The sequence below is a fragment of the Salvia hispanica genome, chromosome 5 (genome assembly GCF_023119035.1).
Source record: "Salvia hispanica cultivar TCC Black 2014 chromosome 5, UniMelb_Shisp_WGS_1.0, whole genome shotgun sequence".
NCBI lineage: Eukaryota > Viridiplantae > Streptophyta > Magnoliopsida > Lamiales > Lamiaceae > Salvia > Salvia hispanica.
The window spans coordinates 1,216,725-1,233,922 of record NC_062969.1 but is presented as its reverse complement, the minus strand read 5'-3'; the positions used below and the strand labels follow the sequence as shown (position 1 = coordinate 1,233,922).

The 17,198-nt window shown below is 33.1% G+C and overlaps 2 protein-coding genes across 2 annotated transcripts; one reads left to right on the top strand and one right to left on the bottom strand.

Moving 5' to 3' along the window:
- Positions 1-386: 386 nt before the first annotated feature.
- On the bottom strand, positions 387-2,048 carry LOC125190889 (malonyl-coenzyme:anthocyanin 5-O-glucoside-6'''-O-malonyltransferase-like). The gene has a single exon (XM_048088305.1). It carries the CDS (start codon positions 2,044-2,046, stop codon positions 682-684), a length of 1,365 nt encoding a protein of 454 aa, XP_047944262.1. The 5' UTR covers positions 2,047-2,048; the 3' UTR covers positions 387-681.
- An 8,746-nt stretch (positions 2,049-10,794) lies between these two features.
- Positions 10,795-12,208, top strand: LOC125190502 (transcription factor MYB102-like). The gene is made up of 3 exons (XM_048087825.1): positions 10,795-10,989; positions 11,083-11,212; positions 11,495-12,208. The coding sequence occupies exons 1-3, from the start codon at positions 10,857-10,859 to the stop codon at positions 12,108-12,110; spliced, it is 879 nt and encodes a 292-aa protein (XP_047943782.1). The 5' UTR covers positions 10,795-10,856; the 3' UTR covers positions 12,111-12,208.
- The last annotated feature ends 4,990 nt before the right edge of the window (positions 12,209-17,198 follow it).

The following is a 17,198-nucleotide window of genomic DNA, read 5'->3' as shown; positions in this document are numbered from 1 at the left end:
ATATTTATTAAATTAAGTGGAGTAAATAAAGCAGAAAAGAGGATAAAGATAAGATATAAAGAGAGTAAAATAATGATTTAATGTTTTGTTTTTAATTAAAAATGCAAATTAATCATTTATAATGACACAACTCAAAAAAGAAAAATCAATCATTTGAGATGGAACGAGTGAATATTTATCCTAGTGAGACCTGACGTATTTACCATGGTAGCGGTGCAGTTTTGGGGCACGGTGTGTGGCCGCTCGAGCGGTGGGAGACTGCACGTGCATGGTGGTCCGGTCCGAGTGTCCGACACCTAATGCAGTATGCGTTCCGGAACTCCAGGCCAGACCAATGGGTTAGGAGTGCAAATTTCAATTTTGTAAATTAAATTTCCAATTCTATAAATACAAAAACAATGAAATCCCATTTCTAAATTAGTCATAACCACATTTCTCAAATTTCCCACACCAAAACATACAACTTTGGTCATCCAAATTTTCCATTAAAATTCTGAACTATCAAAACTTCAAAAGAAAACACTTTTATTAGTAAAAACTAAGCATGACAAAGTACTCATGACTCACCCCAAAAGCGTTACATGTAAAGAAAGACTCAATAATCAATTTATTCCATAAAGTCCACGTCTGTTGTCATGCACAACCCATCCTATGTAGAACAAGTTTGTTGGAACACAATCTTCATTGTTTAAGGCCATCATGAAATATAGTTGCAAAAGCCTCCATTCTGGCTCTAGGCAACGACAATCCAACCACCAAACCCCCCTCGGAATCCGATGAGTTACACAACGACATCGAATACTTATCCTCATCCATCGACACAACTTCCAACCTCCTCCCCTTACCCCACCCGAAATCCGCATTCAACAAATCGAATTTCGGTGAACCCGAAACCCCCAATCTGTTCATCTCCGCGAAATTTGGCCTTTCCGACATCCAATTCTCCCATCCTTTTAGGAAATTATCTTTGCAATTCACCTGATTTTTTATCCGATCAGCTATCGCCGCCGCTGCCGCCACAAATCCGCCGTCCGCCGCCACCCTCTTACGCTCCATTCTCACCATCGCCCCACCTATGCAATTCCCGAAGTAATTCACCGGCACTGGAGGGTCAATAAGCGCGTTCGGCCTCCCCCTCGCGTCCGCAGGAATAATTAATGCCTCGTCCCGGCCCTCGTCCACCTCGTCAGCGGCCGCAGATTTTACAAAAGCACTCCACGCGTACGCCGCCGTGACGACGAAAGACGAGACGTTGACTAGGCCAGGAATCTCAGAGAAAACACGGTTTTTTAGCCTTTTAATATCGGACTCGGGGAGTGTGAATGCGGCCCTGACTCTGCCGCTAGGCACTGGCAAACTTGATGGAGCAGTGAAAGCGACCTTTCGCTTCGCGCTCCAGTATTTCTCGTCTGCGCCGTTCGCATATCCCATAACGGATTTCTCGAAAATACACGGCGGAGACGAGCAGAACTGCTCGTCTCCGCCGTGACGGTTGATGTCCGCCCACGCGGACATGAACCCGGCCACGGATCTGGCGTCGCCGAGGCAGTGGTGATTGGTCACGCCGACGCAGATCCCGCGGCCGAGGAAGAGCGTCGCCTGCATGGCGACGAGAGGGGCAATTTTGTAATTTCCGTCGTCGGTCGCCGGCGGCAGCGGCGGGAGGAGGTCGTAGAACTGGTCGGATTCTTTGATGTGGCTTCCGGTGAGGTCGTCGAAGTTGCGGCCGGAGACGGCGACCGTGAGAGGGGTTGAATCGCCCGAGACGTAGCGGATTAGGGGGCGGGATTTGTCGGTGTCGAGAGGGTAGAGGAGGTTTCCGGCGACGGGGAGAAAGTGTTTGAGGGTTAGAGAGAGAGAGTGTTTGAGGTTTGGAACAATGGTGTTGAGGAATTCGGCTTCGGAACAAGGGTGGTTGTAGAAGAGGAGGCGGCGGATGGGATGGTAATGGAGCCAGATGATGTCGAAGAAGCAGAGAGGCAGCGAGAGATCGGCGGCGGAGCCGGGCGGAGGGGAGATGCCGCAGGTTTCAAGCACGGTGGTCATGGTTGTTGATTATGGAGTGAATAATTGTGGATTATATGAGCGTTTATTTATAGATTAATTATGGTGGTAAACTATGAATAATCTTTTTTATACGATCATGCGATGCACGATAAATTTTTTTTTAATTAATCTATTGTATTCTAATTAACTAGTTATAGAAATATATGAGTTACATCCTAAAATCATAAAAGGAGGGCCCATGAGAGTTATATACTAGTTTCAGTTTTTTCTCTTAACACCAATATGGGTCAGTCATATGTTATATTTTTAGTTTCAATTGTCAATACCCTCCCTCAGACCCTCAAGGTGAACCTTGGAGGGGTTGGACTTTTTCTATTCGATTGGACAATCGGCCCAATTTTTTTTTCGATCGGTTGGACCACTTGGCCCAATAAGTCCAGATATACTGCTGGATCAGTCATTTTTTTTATTTCGACCCAGATATACTCCTGTATCAGTTAAATTTGATCCACAGTCGGCGACTCGCTCTGATACCATGATAGAAATCCATGGGTTCCATCCTAAAACCTATTGGTTTTAGGATGGAACCCATGGATTTCTATCCATTAGTAAAAGAGTTACGTTATCATCATTTTTTATCATCATTTTTGTAATTGGATTACAAAATTATACTCCCGATGATTCTGTCCTGTCCTCGGGTGCCACAAATATTTTATGCAACTTTATTTATGAGTCAAGTAGAGAGAGGAAAATATAAAAAATATGGAATAAAGTAGAAATAAATTATACTTTCATTAATTCAATTTTGAGTTTGAATTAAAATAACACCGATTTATTTGAAATATCGTGATGTCTTTGTAAAAATATGTTTAATTTTATATGTTACTAATATCAAAATTTATGAAAATAGCTAAAAGTCAATTAAAATTTATTGTACTCCATTACTTAGTTTCCACTTATATATCCTTAAATAAGAATTTCATTTTTTTTATATAAAAATTGTTATTGTGAGGTTTTAAATTTTCGACATCCAACAAGTTTGAGGAAGCAAATTTCTGAGGTTTTAAAAGTCAGGAACTCGCACATCAGAGACGAGTCATATCAAAATTGCACCTGAGTTCTTCTATTCAAATCTGCTCCAAATAATTTAACAATGGAACTCTTAAATAAAATTAGGATTTTGTCTCTTTAGATTGTATCCATCTTAGAGCAAATATTCCATCCACAAATTGTAAACATTAATTATGATATTTTATATAGAGATGTAATTAGGGGTGTGATCAATTGCTAACTTTTTTAAGTTGCTAACTTTTTAACTTATCAATGCAGTGTATTAAAAATGTCAATACGATGACATTAAAATATCAACACATAATTTTGTTGAACTTCAATATAATGTGTTGATATTATGTGTTGATATTTTGATATCACCATGTTGACATTTTTAATACAATGTATTGATGAGTTAACAACTTAAATAGTTAACAATATAATGCCCTCGGCGTAATATCATTCATATTAATGTGGGTCTTTTAAGGCCGGCAATCAAAATAAAAAATAAATACAACATAACCCAATATCAAAGCTGTTAGGCTTTTTTGATTTGGTAAGTCCACTCACAACCTAGCCCAATATCTAATTAATACTGTAATTTATTTAACTAATAGCCTAATTAAGGTGCACTTAAGGATTGGGCCTATTTTAAAATGATGATTTATAAATGGGCTTTAGCATAATATCAGCCATGTTAACTTGAGTTAATAAGTTGGGCTTATATGCTAAGTATTCCTGGTCCGTGGGGTTAAAACTCCACACAACCCGGCCTTTAAATCTGCACTCAACTCCACGGTGCGACAGGTGGGCCCCAAATAAATACTCCCTCTATCCCATTAAAAATGCAACGTTTTCCTTTTTTTATTGTCTCATTAAAAATGAAACGTTTCCTTAAATAGAAACAACTCTATCTCTACTTTTTCATCTTTCTTACTTTACTCTCTCTTCATTAACTCATAAAATAACACTACATAAAATCATGTGTCGATTCTCAAATGTTGCATTTTAAGTGGGACGGAGGGAGTATTATTTTTATTCTTCGTCTGTCGTTCATTGCTAGTAACAATCAATGCACCAAATCTATTTTCTAACGCAAGCAACTAGCTTATTCACTTTGCCCGACCCAGAGTTCCATTTAATGAATTTTTGAGTCATATCTATCATACTTTCAAATATCTTTTGGATTTCAAATGTGTATGACTATGTAAAATTTTAAACTTTCGTCAATTTCTGGTTTTATATATCAACTTTAATATTTGTCAATAAATGAATAAATTATTGATTTATTCTAATTTTACAACCAACTAAGATTTTATCACTAACATGGACTAATAGAAACTACTCTCTTTGCCAACCATTTAAAGAGTCATTTTATCATTTTGGATTGTCCATGATTTAATAAATCATTTACTCATTTCCACTTTTGGTATGCGTACCCCACAATCCACTAACTTTTTACACTCACAAATCCGTTATAAAACGAATACTCCTTACGCCCCACAAAAGTATATATTTTTTCATTTTTAGTCCGTCGCAGAAGAATATGTACTTTTCAATTTTGCAAACTCTTTTCTCCCTAATAAGGTGAAACTCATTCTCCACTAATCAATTGTGCATTAAAACTCGTGTCCAACCAAAAGTGCATACTCTTGCAGGACGAAGGGGTAATAAAAATGAGTCCCACATCCCACTAACTTTCACCATATACTTTTAGGTTTGTGTTAAAATGACAACACCTCTTAAAGTAACATCATACCAACATTCCTAGTCAATCATTTGTACATGTGGACGAATAATAAGCTGTCATGTGGCAATCATAAAAAATGCTCCAGGGTAAATTTTCAAGGCCTGCAATATCCAATACGCTAGACTGCAATTTTTCTCGTCTGCAATATCCAATACGCTAGACTTCGACCTATAGATTGCAGTTAGCGTTCATACTATTGCAGTCGAGCGTTTACAATATTGCAGTCTAGCATGGTGTCACAATGTCATTTTAAGAGGTGTTATCATTTTAATGCACTCCTATACTTTTATTCATAGAGTCAAACAATTTCTTAAAACTAATGTTTTTAGTCAAAATAGTTTTTTACATGGTGGACGGATTAAGTATAATTATTTAGTAAGTATACAATACGATGTTGATTTGCTGCCTAAAATGTAATGTTGTTTTAATTGATGTCCAATACTGAAAGTCATAAGTTATATCACCGTTGAAATCTTGGTTAATTGTAAAATCAGAATAAATTAATAGTTTAATTACTATAAATTAACAATTCAGTAATTTACATGATAATTTTAAAATTGGTTTTGCAAAACTAATATTTGGCAAAATTTTATAAATTTACATTCATATCAACCATTTTTAAAACTGAAAATATTTCAGCACGTCTTGGGATGGATTAAAATTAATATTTTTGCATGTTGACAATCGAATTAGATAACTCCATTTGTACCTTTTTCTTATAGCTTCATAACTTAACAACAAACCTCTGCACATTTGTACCTACTTAGGAATTTTATTTACTAATTATTGCCACCTAACTAGAGATACTATCATACTAATAGCTGTGATATATCTTAATTCCGTTAAATAATTAACCTTAATCAAAATCTCAGATTTGGTGTTTAGCAACAGAAACATCTGGAATGTCTACTTAATTATTTAATCTAATTATGATTAATTTATTATCCACAATTTACGTATACTGTCTCCATGCAGCCATACACGTATATGCATGCACTGAATTTACTTTGACGTAATTTATTCAACGGTTTACATATCTATAAATTAATATAATCATTTTTAATAATATAGTTAAGATTAATTAATTCGTATTTTAAGTTTTTAACTGCATGACATCGTCAATGTATGTTCTTATCCACACTTCAGACGAATTACTCGAATTGTTAATTATTCAATGGTGTCTAAATAAATTATTGAGAGTTTGTTGAGGATTATTGAACACCTCATACAGTGGAATACACCAAATTAAATAATTAAATTAATTTCTAAATTCATTAACGACGTACGTGGTGACTAATTAAGGTAAGCCTTCTTTAAAAAATTATAGGCTGTTTGACAACTAATTGCTACAAGAAGTATGTTTGAGCAAGAAATCCTAATGACGAAATAGTAGATTAATTATTTTATTTAATATTTAAAAGTTAATAATTAAGTGCCCTATTATTTTACTGTTGAAATACAAAGTTTGGACAAGTGTGTGTCAAGGTGTGCTTGATTTTCTAATTGGTAAATTATTGTTTTAGCATGATGTATGAGCCCAAATAGGGAACATAAGTAAAAGTTTCTTTGCACTTTAGTATATATCATCGTGATTTCATGTATACGTAATTGTTGCATATATCTGATGTGAACATATATAGTAGAAAAGTAATTGAATTTTTAAACTTTTTTGTGTTTTGATTAGTGAAAGATTAGAGGTATCTAATTTAATTCATTTTGAGTATGTCTCTTTTTTATTAATATGGAATAATGATAATCAGAGACGGATCTAGAAGTTCTTAGCAAGAGGGACAAAAATATATATGGAGAAATTTTAAAAATTAAAGAAGGAGCAATTAGTGAAAGATTAATACAAAAATCTCTATAATTGGTTATACATATATATAAAGAATGAAATATGAGCAGGGGCATTTGCCCCATCAAGCTTAATGCTAGATCCGTCCCTGATGATAATTGTACGTACATAATGCCCTCACTTTTTATATCAAATCGGACTGATTCTATGTAAATCAGTTTCATTATTATTTTACATTGTTTCGTTATTAGATTAACCCTAATGTATTTAGAAAGATAACTAAAAAGAATTTTGATTTTAAAAATTTGTGAAAATTTACGCATGATATTCAATTTGATTTTGAGATAATTATGCAGATATCCAATGTAAAAAAGTTCTTTTCTAAATCTAAAGACATTTAATTTTTTAAAATGTAATATTTCCCTGTATTATTTGTGAATATATAATGTTAATTTATTTTAAATTAATGAGTATATTCATGAGTCTATTTAAATGTAGCATACCAAAAAGGTCAACTGCATATATACAATTTAAGTACATTTATCACTAATATAGGAGTATATCACACTCCATGTGCTTGTGTGTTAAGGTAATAAAACTTGAAACAATTACGAGAAAAGATTAATTACGCAACTAGACACAATTCCTCGTTGGAAGAGTGTATTGACTTTGGGTCTAGTGAAAGTAGGGTAAAGAGAGTAATATTTTATTAAAATTGTTTGACCTAAATTTGTATTGTTAGCTAAGAGTTTGATGAATTAGTTACCTCAAAGTCTAATGTCTTTGAGTTGCTTGCAATATCCAAATTAATAGTGTGTACATTCTTCTCTAGGATGAGGGAAATTCCCAACTGGTACAATGTAAATTATATATTCACATTGATATATTCATTAACTGGTGGGTTCGTTTGCTACTTTTCTACGTTAATGATTTTGGTTAGAGTGTTTGCTTTATCGGTATATCGATTTCATTATTTTCGATTCTGAACTTATGTACTACTAGTATTTTGATCCTCGGAATCTTCTCAATATTCAATAATCTGTAAAGTACTTCAATTATCTAAAATAATTGTTTATACATAAAATTACAACCGAGTGAGAAGCGGCCGTTTCCCACAATTAATCAACGGAAAGTTGAAAATTTGAATAAAATAATTAAAAGATTTTGATACGTGTGTGTGTGTATTTTTGTGTGGCTACGTACAGCTTCATGTTGAATACTTTATATTATTTTGAAATAATGAAAATAATAGGTGAGAGTGGCTGTTGACTTAATTATGATTAAGGATTGAGATAATTCAGTGTACGTGGCCACACAGATTACCCCAATTTGGAAACTGGGATTTTGTAGCAGGTAAACACGTGTTGATTTCAAACTCAAATAGGAAATCATAGTTATAAAATTACTCTTTACACAAATTTTTTTATGGCCAAGATTGGTCTCCTTCATTCATAAGGCTTACCTAAATTAAATTTTAATACTATATATACATGTATATAAAATACTATACTTTGATAGTTTTTAATGGATTCCATACGGGACAGACTAAGATCTTATGACTTAATCAATTAGTTTTTGGACCCACATAGCTAAATAGTAAAATATTTGGAGTACAATATAATGAAGTATAATGCATATCTTTTCAAATTTGTATACAAGAAAAACATAATCATGTGCAATAGTTTTAAGATTACATGTAGCAAATGCAAATTATATCAGAAAATACTTATACATATGATTCGATGTAAAAGACACTACTATTATAGTGAAACACTTAGAATTCTAAATAGTTCCATCTATTTCATTTTCTTTTTAAATTAACTAGTCCGGAGATTCACATTCTTCTTGTTTTACAGAATTTTTCAATCTTTTCTTTAGCTCTCCAAAATTAGAAAGTGTGTATTTTTATGAGACGAGTTAAAAATAAAAGAATGCATGCTCTTGTATTAGTGAAACACTTAGAATTCTAAATAGTTCCATCTATTTCATTTTCTCTTTAATTTAACTAGTCCGGAAATTCACATTCTTCTTGTGTTACAGAATTTTTCAATCTTTTCTTTAACTCTCCAAAATTATGAGACGAGCTGAAAACAAAAGAATGCATACTCTTGTGAGACGTGGAGTATATATAGTACTCCCTCCGTCCCAAGGAAGATGACCCGTTCCTTGGGCGGCAGGGGATTTTATGCAGTTAATTTTTGTGTGTTAAGAGGAGAGAGTAAAGTAAGATAGAGGGATAAAGTAGAGATAAAGGTATTTCCATTTTAAGAAATGGGTCATCTTGATTGGGACAAACTAAAAAGGAAAGTGGGTCATATTCAATTGGACGGAGGGAGTAATTAATTAGAAGGCATAATTAGTAAGATAGTACAAAATTTAGATCCTTTATTAACTCGACACATCTTCAACTATGATCTTGTAATTATTTGACATGTCTAACATGAAAGTACATAATTGACTTACTTTAGGTGACGAGATTTTGAAATTTGTTTCAATCCTACAAGTATGATGCCAAGAGAAAAGGTTAAGAATAGTTTATTTTTTAAGTATATAAGTGATGGAAAAATGAAGCATATGATTATAATTGGTAGAAGATGTAACAACCGAACCCACCAATTATTCTTGTGATGAGATTTCACTTTATAAGGTCAAAGCCATTTTTGGCCTGACACTTGTCCCAAGATAAAGTTACCGTGAGCCAAGAACTTATCTCTTCATCTTTGAGTCATCAATATAATCTCAAGATTCATAAATAGTTGATTGTTGTGTTCAAATATCACACTTATTTTATTCAATGAATAGTGTACTAGTATATGCTACTATATCATGAGTAGAGTTTTGTCGTGTATATTATTATAAATTGAAAATAAAAAGATCATTTTTAAGTGCATGTGGTTGACTAATCTATTGTGTAGTTAACATGTACCCTGAAAAATAAATGGAAAGTCGATATTGAATTGAAAGACATTAATCGAGATAGAAATTATAATGTCAAAATTGAAAAATAAATGCGAAAATGACAAAACTCTTTAGTCTTAGCATTAACTCCAACATTTCTTAGTATTCCAAAGGTTCCAAACAAAATACTAACTAAAAAGTCTATTCAAGGCCACCCCCTTTTTCAAACTAATTTTCATATAATAAGCTACTAGCTCTTCGGTAATCTCCAACAAATTACTTCAATTAATTATGTTTTTAATTTCTTCTATAAAATGACCAGGGTTGAGTAATCGAAACTAGAGTTACTGAATCGAACAAATTGCCTCAAGAGCTCCCTAGACTTGAGGGAATTAGATGATCAAAATATAACTAATATTAATGTATATATATAACTAGATAACACAAACTAATATTAATGTATATATATAACTAGATAACACAAATTTAGTTCACTGTAAGAATGACTTTTGTTTACTGTAAAAGCGATTTAGTTCATTGTATATGTGGCTATGCTCCTATCCATATACTTTTGCTATGATTCGAACACTTAGAGTATCCGCAATGGAGGATGTCCCGGCGAACGTCGGCGAGGTGTCGGGGGGAAGTCTCCGCGGGAAATCCGCCATTAAGCGTTGGAGGGGCGGATGCGGATGTCGGCTGCGGACACCGCACATCCGTGGCTTTCCGACGACGTCCGTCGGGACATCCGTCTTGACATCCGCCATTGCGGTGCCACGACGGATTTCCTGCGCGGACGTCCCGATTTTTTATTTTTTTTAAACTCCATATACGGCTCGTTGATTTTCCCCGTATTCGTGTCGAAATATTTATTCAGTAATAGATTGTGAGTTTGTGAATTTTTATTATTGTCGAAGTCAGTCGGGATGTCCTTGGGGATGTCCGCGACTATGCAGTGAGATGTCCTTATGACGTAGCAGTGCTGTAGAGGGTCCTTATGACGTGGCAGAAGGTGTTTTTCGAAAGTCCGTCGGGAAGGGCGGCGGGACATCCGCACTATTGGAGATGCACCATTAGTAATTGGAATGAAAGTGTATTGCAGGTTAATCTTAAATCTTAATTAGATTTGACATTTGTAATATTTGACCATCAACCTTGACACCTTGTGACAACGCATAAGAGAGAGAGGGGGCGGCGCCAATCATATTGACTTAAAAATGTTTATCACACTATCAATTTTCTTTCTATAAATAGCCGCTTTTTGTTTTCAATTTCTCAACCGGACCTACAACAACATTCACTTTTCTTACAAAACATAATCTTCTTCTCTAATCATATTCTCTCAAACTCTCAACAATGGGAAGAACACCTTGCTGCGACAAAAATGGCCTCAAAAAGGGACCATGGACGCCCGAAGAAGACGAGAAGCTCAGTCGATACATCCACGCCCACGGGGCCGGAAATTGGAGAAATCTTCCCAAAAATGCTGGTATGCACTTATTTAGATCATATCAATTTTTTCTTTATCTATATTATATGATTGGATTAATAAGCTATATATATATATATATATATGTTATAGGTTTACAAAGATGTGGGAAGAGTTGTAGACTTCGATGGACTAATTACTTAAGGCCAGATATCAAAAGGGGAAGATTTTCATTTGAGGAAGAAGAAACCATTATCCAACTCCATAGTGTTCTTGGCAACAAGTAAGATTCTCACCATTTTATTCATTTTCCAATCATCGTTTTTAAAAAAAAAAAAAAAATCTTGCCTTAATGATGACGTGGCACGTTGAAGTTAAAACATTTCAAATCACATTTTTCCTCTTATAAAATGGATATGTAACAAAATCTCGTATGTGAATTTTGGTATAGTACATTTTCTAATAAATTAAATATATTTTTTCAAAATTCAATAATTTTTAACTAGGAAAACAATTTCGATTTTAGTTCGTTCGTCTCAAATATATTTTTTTTACTTATGACCAGATGGTCTGCCATCGCGGCACGTCTGCCCGGGAGAACAGACAACGAGATCAAGAACTACTGGAACACCCACATCCGGAAGCGCCTGCTCCGGATGGGGATCGACCCAGTGACCCACGCCCCGCGCCTCGACCTACTCGACCTCTCCTCGCTCATCAACTCGCCACAGCTCAACCTCCTCCGCCTCCAAACCCTAATCAACCCCGAGGCGCTGAGGCTCGCCATGACCCTATTATCAGCCAACGGCGGGGCCAACAACATGTCGAATTCGGCGGCCCCACCTCTCCAACCTAATCACTCTGACTACATTATCGACCAACAAACCCCACCAAATCACAATTACAATAACTCATTTCACAATCAGTCGCAATCTCAACAAATGTTTCAAGAAAATGTGATGGTTCCTTCGGCAAATGCCAGCGATGTGTCGAGTTTCGGCTACCAAGTTTCGGAAAATTCGGGTTTTCAATCGATGAACGGAAGCAGCAGCAGTGGAAACAGCAGCCAGAATTTTAGCAGCCCTCTAACTTTTGAAGATGAGAGGGAAAGTTTCTGCAGCAATTTGATGAAGTTTGAGATTTCTGAGGGGTGGGATTTGGATGATTTGTTGGAGATTTGATTTGATTTCATTTGTATTTTACTTGTATTTTCATTTGTATTTTACTTGTATTATTCCAATTTCATGTATAGAACAAGAAAAGAAATAGATGAAGTTAAAAAGAAAAGAAAGAAAATTTGGTTTCATCAATTTTATTTTTGTTAAATTCATTTGGTCATGATCATGAAGGCTACATGGCTATATAAATATTTCTGTAAATTCATACCTAACCTTATAAACTACTCTTTTTTTGTATAGTCAAACTATTGAGGTAATTAGTCAAATTAAAGTAAGGATTTTTCTAAAAGAAGAATTCATTTTATTTGCTTTGAGTGAGGAATGATAAAAATAATCTCATTTAATTCACTATTAATTTTAGTTAAATATTTATCAAGTTATCATATACAGGCGTCTATCTCCTCTTAAATTCTAGTAAAATATTAAATCCTATGGGTTGTGTCCAACACATTTTATGTAATTAATTTTGTTATCTCGGTTATGACATTTTATATTATAAACTATTTTTAAGTTGTGCACAGTTTTTTCATCAAAAAGGTGTGTATAGTGTTTTTTCTATTAATTTTTTGCTTCATATAAAATTTGAAGTAAATCAATTTGAGTTTGATGAAAATAAAATCAACATATTATAAGAAATCGATGAGTCATCACATGCATCACCATTAATTTATGAGCACCCGGGCCTCTTGAAATTACAAATTATTGGGATCATCAAAATACAAATTATATTTTCTCTTATTACTAAAGACCTGAATAAAAAATAAATCGTGTTTTAATTTTTTAATTTTCTTTAAAAATGATCGATCCCAATAACAATTTTGAAGAATGTATTAGAATAAAAACACATTTTAAAAAATATGTACACTACTAAATGTCAACTATGCCCAAAAATACTAGGTTCACATCATTATTTCATTGAATACAAATAAACGGTTAATATTATGTCTATATAACTAATAGTACTAGTAGTATTTTCATAATTAATATTTATCATTTATTTTCAAATCCCAAATTAGCAATGCAGTATGTCATCCCATAATATACCGATGGATCTCACATTATTTAATCAAGCACTGGTCAGAGAAGATTAAAGTATATATCTCTTGTAAATGAACATTAAATTACAGAATTCCATTTGTATTATTTTTTCTTATATTTTATTTTCACAACAAACCTCTGTACACATATTTACCTACTTAAGAATTCCGTTTACTACATTATGCCACCTAACTACCGATCATTAATAGCATTAATCTATCTTAATCCATTTTCTGTTAAACAATTAACCTTGATCACAATTTTAGATTTGGTGTTTTGTACTAGAAACATCTGGACTTGTCTCCTTCATTATTTAATCTAATGACGATTTATCATGCGCACATTTCGTACACTGTCTCCATGCAGCCATACACGTATTTGCATGCAATAATCCTACGTAATTATTCAACGGTCTTCATATTCATATACTAATATATTCAATGGTATTTGGAGTACTAATAAATTGGGATGGACGCAGGAAAAAATATTGGTAACGACTTGTTATTGTCATATTTGTAGCAACTTGCCAGAAATACGATGAGATTTGGTCAAATTCTGGTTCGTTTCATAATTTTAAATATCAGTTGGAAAAAAATTATGTTCAGATTATATTGTTGATGTGTTTCCAATAAAACAACACAGATTGGATGAATAGACGACATTATTTAACTAACCTGCGATAACGTCCATGTATGATTAATCGGTTGCCAAATCAGATACAATTATACCAAAAATAACATCGCGGAATGTTGCGAACAGCCAAATGATTATTTTTCTAATGGTTTTCGAATTTGCCGGGCTATAATTTGACCAAATTTCGTGAATTTTATATTTCTTTTCTTCTCATAAACTCATCTTTTGCAGCAAAGTTTCTATATTTTTCCTCTTTTCTCAATTTCAGTAACCTCTAGCAATTCGGTCTTCGATAGCATCCGCGATCAAGAAAAGTTCTACATTTGATTAATTGAATGGTTAAGATTAATTTTTATGCATGATATTGCATAGAATTGTTGGGATTAATAAATAATTAATCGTGGCGAAATAAAATCAAAGGGGATTAATAAGTTATTAAAAGTTTGTTGAGGGTTAATGAACACCTCATAACAGTAGAATCAGCTATTCAAAATATTTTTGTTAATTAGTGTCTAAACTAATGACGTGGTGGCTAATTAGGGTAAGCCTTCTATTAAAAAATAATTACTGGTGGCAACTAATTACTTGAAGAAGTATGATTTTGCAAGAAACCCAGCCTCATTTTTTCAATCCCAATGACGAAACAGAAGACTAAATTCATATTTGATAAATTAATCTTCTTGATTTTCACCAATTCCTAATTTAAAAATTAGATTGTTATAACACAGGGAGCAAAAGTGGGAGTTAATTTGGTTTATTATTGAATGTTATTATAGTAATTTATTTGAGTTCATACATTTTATAATTTTAAATTAACTGCAATTTGTTTGATTATGTCTTAGTAAAAGATTAAAGTAATATATGTGTCAACCAAATTTTGACACATTAGTGAGAGTAATATTTTTATTCTTAAACTAAGCAAACATTACTAATTACTTTACATATAGAAGTCAACCACGTAATTAAGACAAGGAAGCTTCCTTGGATTAAGAGTACTCTCTTTGACTTTGGGGCTACTGAAAGTACATTTTAGGAGAGATTAAATAATGTTATAAAATTGTTTGACCAAATTCTCTGATCTCTTTTAGAGGATCAAAATCCATTTTGTTAGCTAAGAATTAGATAAAACAGTTACCTGAAGTCTAACGGTTTTCACTTTGCTTGCTTGTCCGATTCACCCAAGTCATAGGAATTTAGCATTGCCAATGTTAACTTAGTCAATAGTGGATCCAAACATAATTTTCGATAATTAGATTTACTAGTTGAAAATTATTTGCAATCTCAAGTAGTAAGATATTTTAATTAACATTAATAAGTCAAATTGTCATTTTAGAACATAAATTTCAAAAAAAAAAATCAAAATGACCCCGCATCTTCTTCACTTGCTAAAAAAATTAAATGTGCAGATTGAGCAGCGACGATATCGTTTTTGGCCAACTCTGTATGAAAATTCGGTGTCAGTTATGGTTATGGGGGCCGCCCGCCCGTAATAATGTTGATTATGGATAAAAGTATCTTGAATTTATATAATTCTAATTCTAATATTATTAATTATGAAAATTAGGGAGAAGCATTCTTATTCATTTTTTATTTTTTTGCAAGGAAAGGATCAATGAAAGTTAGGGTTTTGATACGCTCCGGCCCCACATATATGTGATACACAAAAAATACACAAACATGTATATACTTAATACATATAGAGTGGGTGTAAGTGTGTGGCTACAAACAGTCTATTTTGAGCAATTTAAATAATTTTGAAATAATGAAAAGAATAGGTGAGAGTGCATGGTTGTGTTGACATGATTCATGAATCATGATTTAGATTACAAATTTAAAACAATAGTATTAGTAAATATATACAGTTGTATATGTGTACGTGGCCACACAGATTGCCCCAATTTGGAAACTGGGATTTTGTAGCAGGTAAATACGTGTTAGCATCGAACTCAAAATAGGAAATCATAAGAAGAAAATAATAATTAATCATGCATGGATATGCATAATATTATTTTTTTTTGTAAGCATGATGCATTCATTTATTCAAACGGTCTACCTAAATATACAATTTAAATATATATATATAATTATATGTGTGTACAATAGTTTTTTTCAATCGTATGCAGTTGTATGGGTGAGCCACGCCAAAGATCTTATGACTAAAGTTTTGACACCAAATAGCTAAGAAAATATTTGTGTTGTCACAACGCATATATATTGGTTTTAAAGTACTTATAATTTTAAGATATAGAAAAGATCCTAGGAGCATCAATTTATTGAAATAAAAATATATGGTAATTGAAACTTTGGCTTATTGGGCTATGATTTTATAGTTTTTAACTTTGTATCTTTTTGTTTCTTATTTGTAATTGTTTTTAACATGTGTTCTCTTAGTCTTTTGTTTGGGTGCTAAATCATCTTTTGTGTGTAGGTAAACTTGTTGTTTGTCTTATGTTTTTTTGGGAGTTTTTGGGTTGTGTTTATTTTAGTGTTCTTTCTGTGTATACGAAGTTCGCTACATTCAATGATTTTTTAGTGTTGCGTGACATAGAAAATGAGTGCTGCCCTTTATTTTTTTCGTTAGTTGATGTCAAGGGTTCGAATTCGGCACCTCATACAATAATGTCTAAACGCTTTGCTGCCAGGACAAAGGTTCTGGACTGTCATTGCTTCTAATTTGAACTTATTTATTTTGTTGGTTCAGTTCTAAATTGATTTTTTATTATTGGTTATATATATTCTGTATTGTTACTCTATTATTAGTCAATTATTGGCTCTGGGCATTTCTTCAACATAAAAAATTTGTTTAAGACATAACTCTCAAACAAAATATGGCGGTCTTATTTGTTGGATTTCAATTAAAAGTGCATGATTATTAGTCTACTTAAAAAGGGGTACAAGATTTTCAAAATAATTCCAGAAAAAGGTAAAGAAGAGTATTTTCATGCTTGGAAGCAATTGATGAAAAATGAGACAAATATACTTATAATTGGGTAGGGGATTTAACAACCATACCAACCAATCACCCTTGTTTTCAAGACTTCATGGCTTAGGTCAAATGCACTTTATGGTCGCCACCTGTCCCTACTTATTTTTACCTTGACTTCATAATCTTCATCTTTGGATAATCAAGAGAACACACTCATGCTATTTATTTTTAAATATGAAATGAAAATCCAATTTATTATAACATTTTTGTGTACCTTTAGTGACATAAAAATATAGGTTTGTTACTTTATTTATTTATAAAGTAAGAGAGTGAAAAAGCAGAGAGGATGATGTTTTCATATTTAGAAATATATCATTTATAATAGGACGTCCTGAAAATAAAAATGTGTTATTTAGAGTAGGGTGGAATGAGTATTAAGTTATCATATTTTGTTTAGTTATTTGATTGCATGTCGTATTAGCACTATCCATCAT

Excerpts from the sequence above, each read along its gene's own strand:
- LOC125190889 (XM_048088305.1), bottom strand. The coding sequence starts at position 2,046 with ATGACCACCGTGCTTGAAACCTGCGGCATCTCCCCTCCGCCCGGCTCC.
- LOC125190502 (XM_048087825.1), top strand. The coding sequence starts at position 10,857 with ATGGGAAGAACACCTTGCTGCGACAAAAATGGCCTCAAAAAGGGACCA. Across the intron at positions 10,990-11,082 it reads AAATCTTCCCAAAAATGCTG|GTTTACAAAGATGTGGGAAG; the intron begins GTATGCACTTAT and ends TATATGTTATAG. Across the intron at positions 11,213-11,494 it reads CATAGTGTTCTTGGCAACAA|ATGGTCTGCCATCGCGGCAC; the intron begins GTAAGATTCTCA and ends ACTTATGACCAG.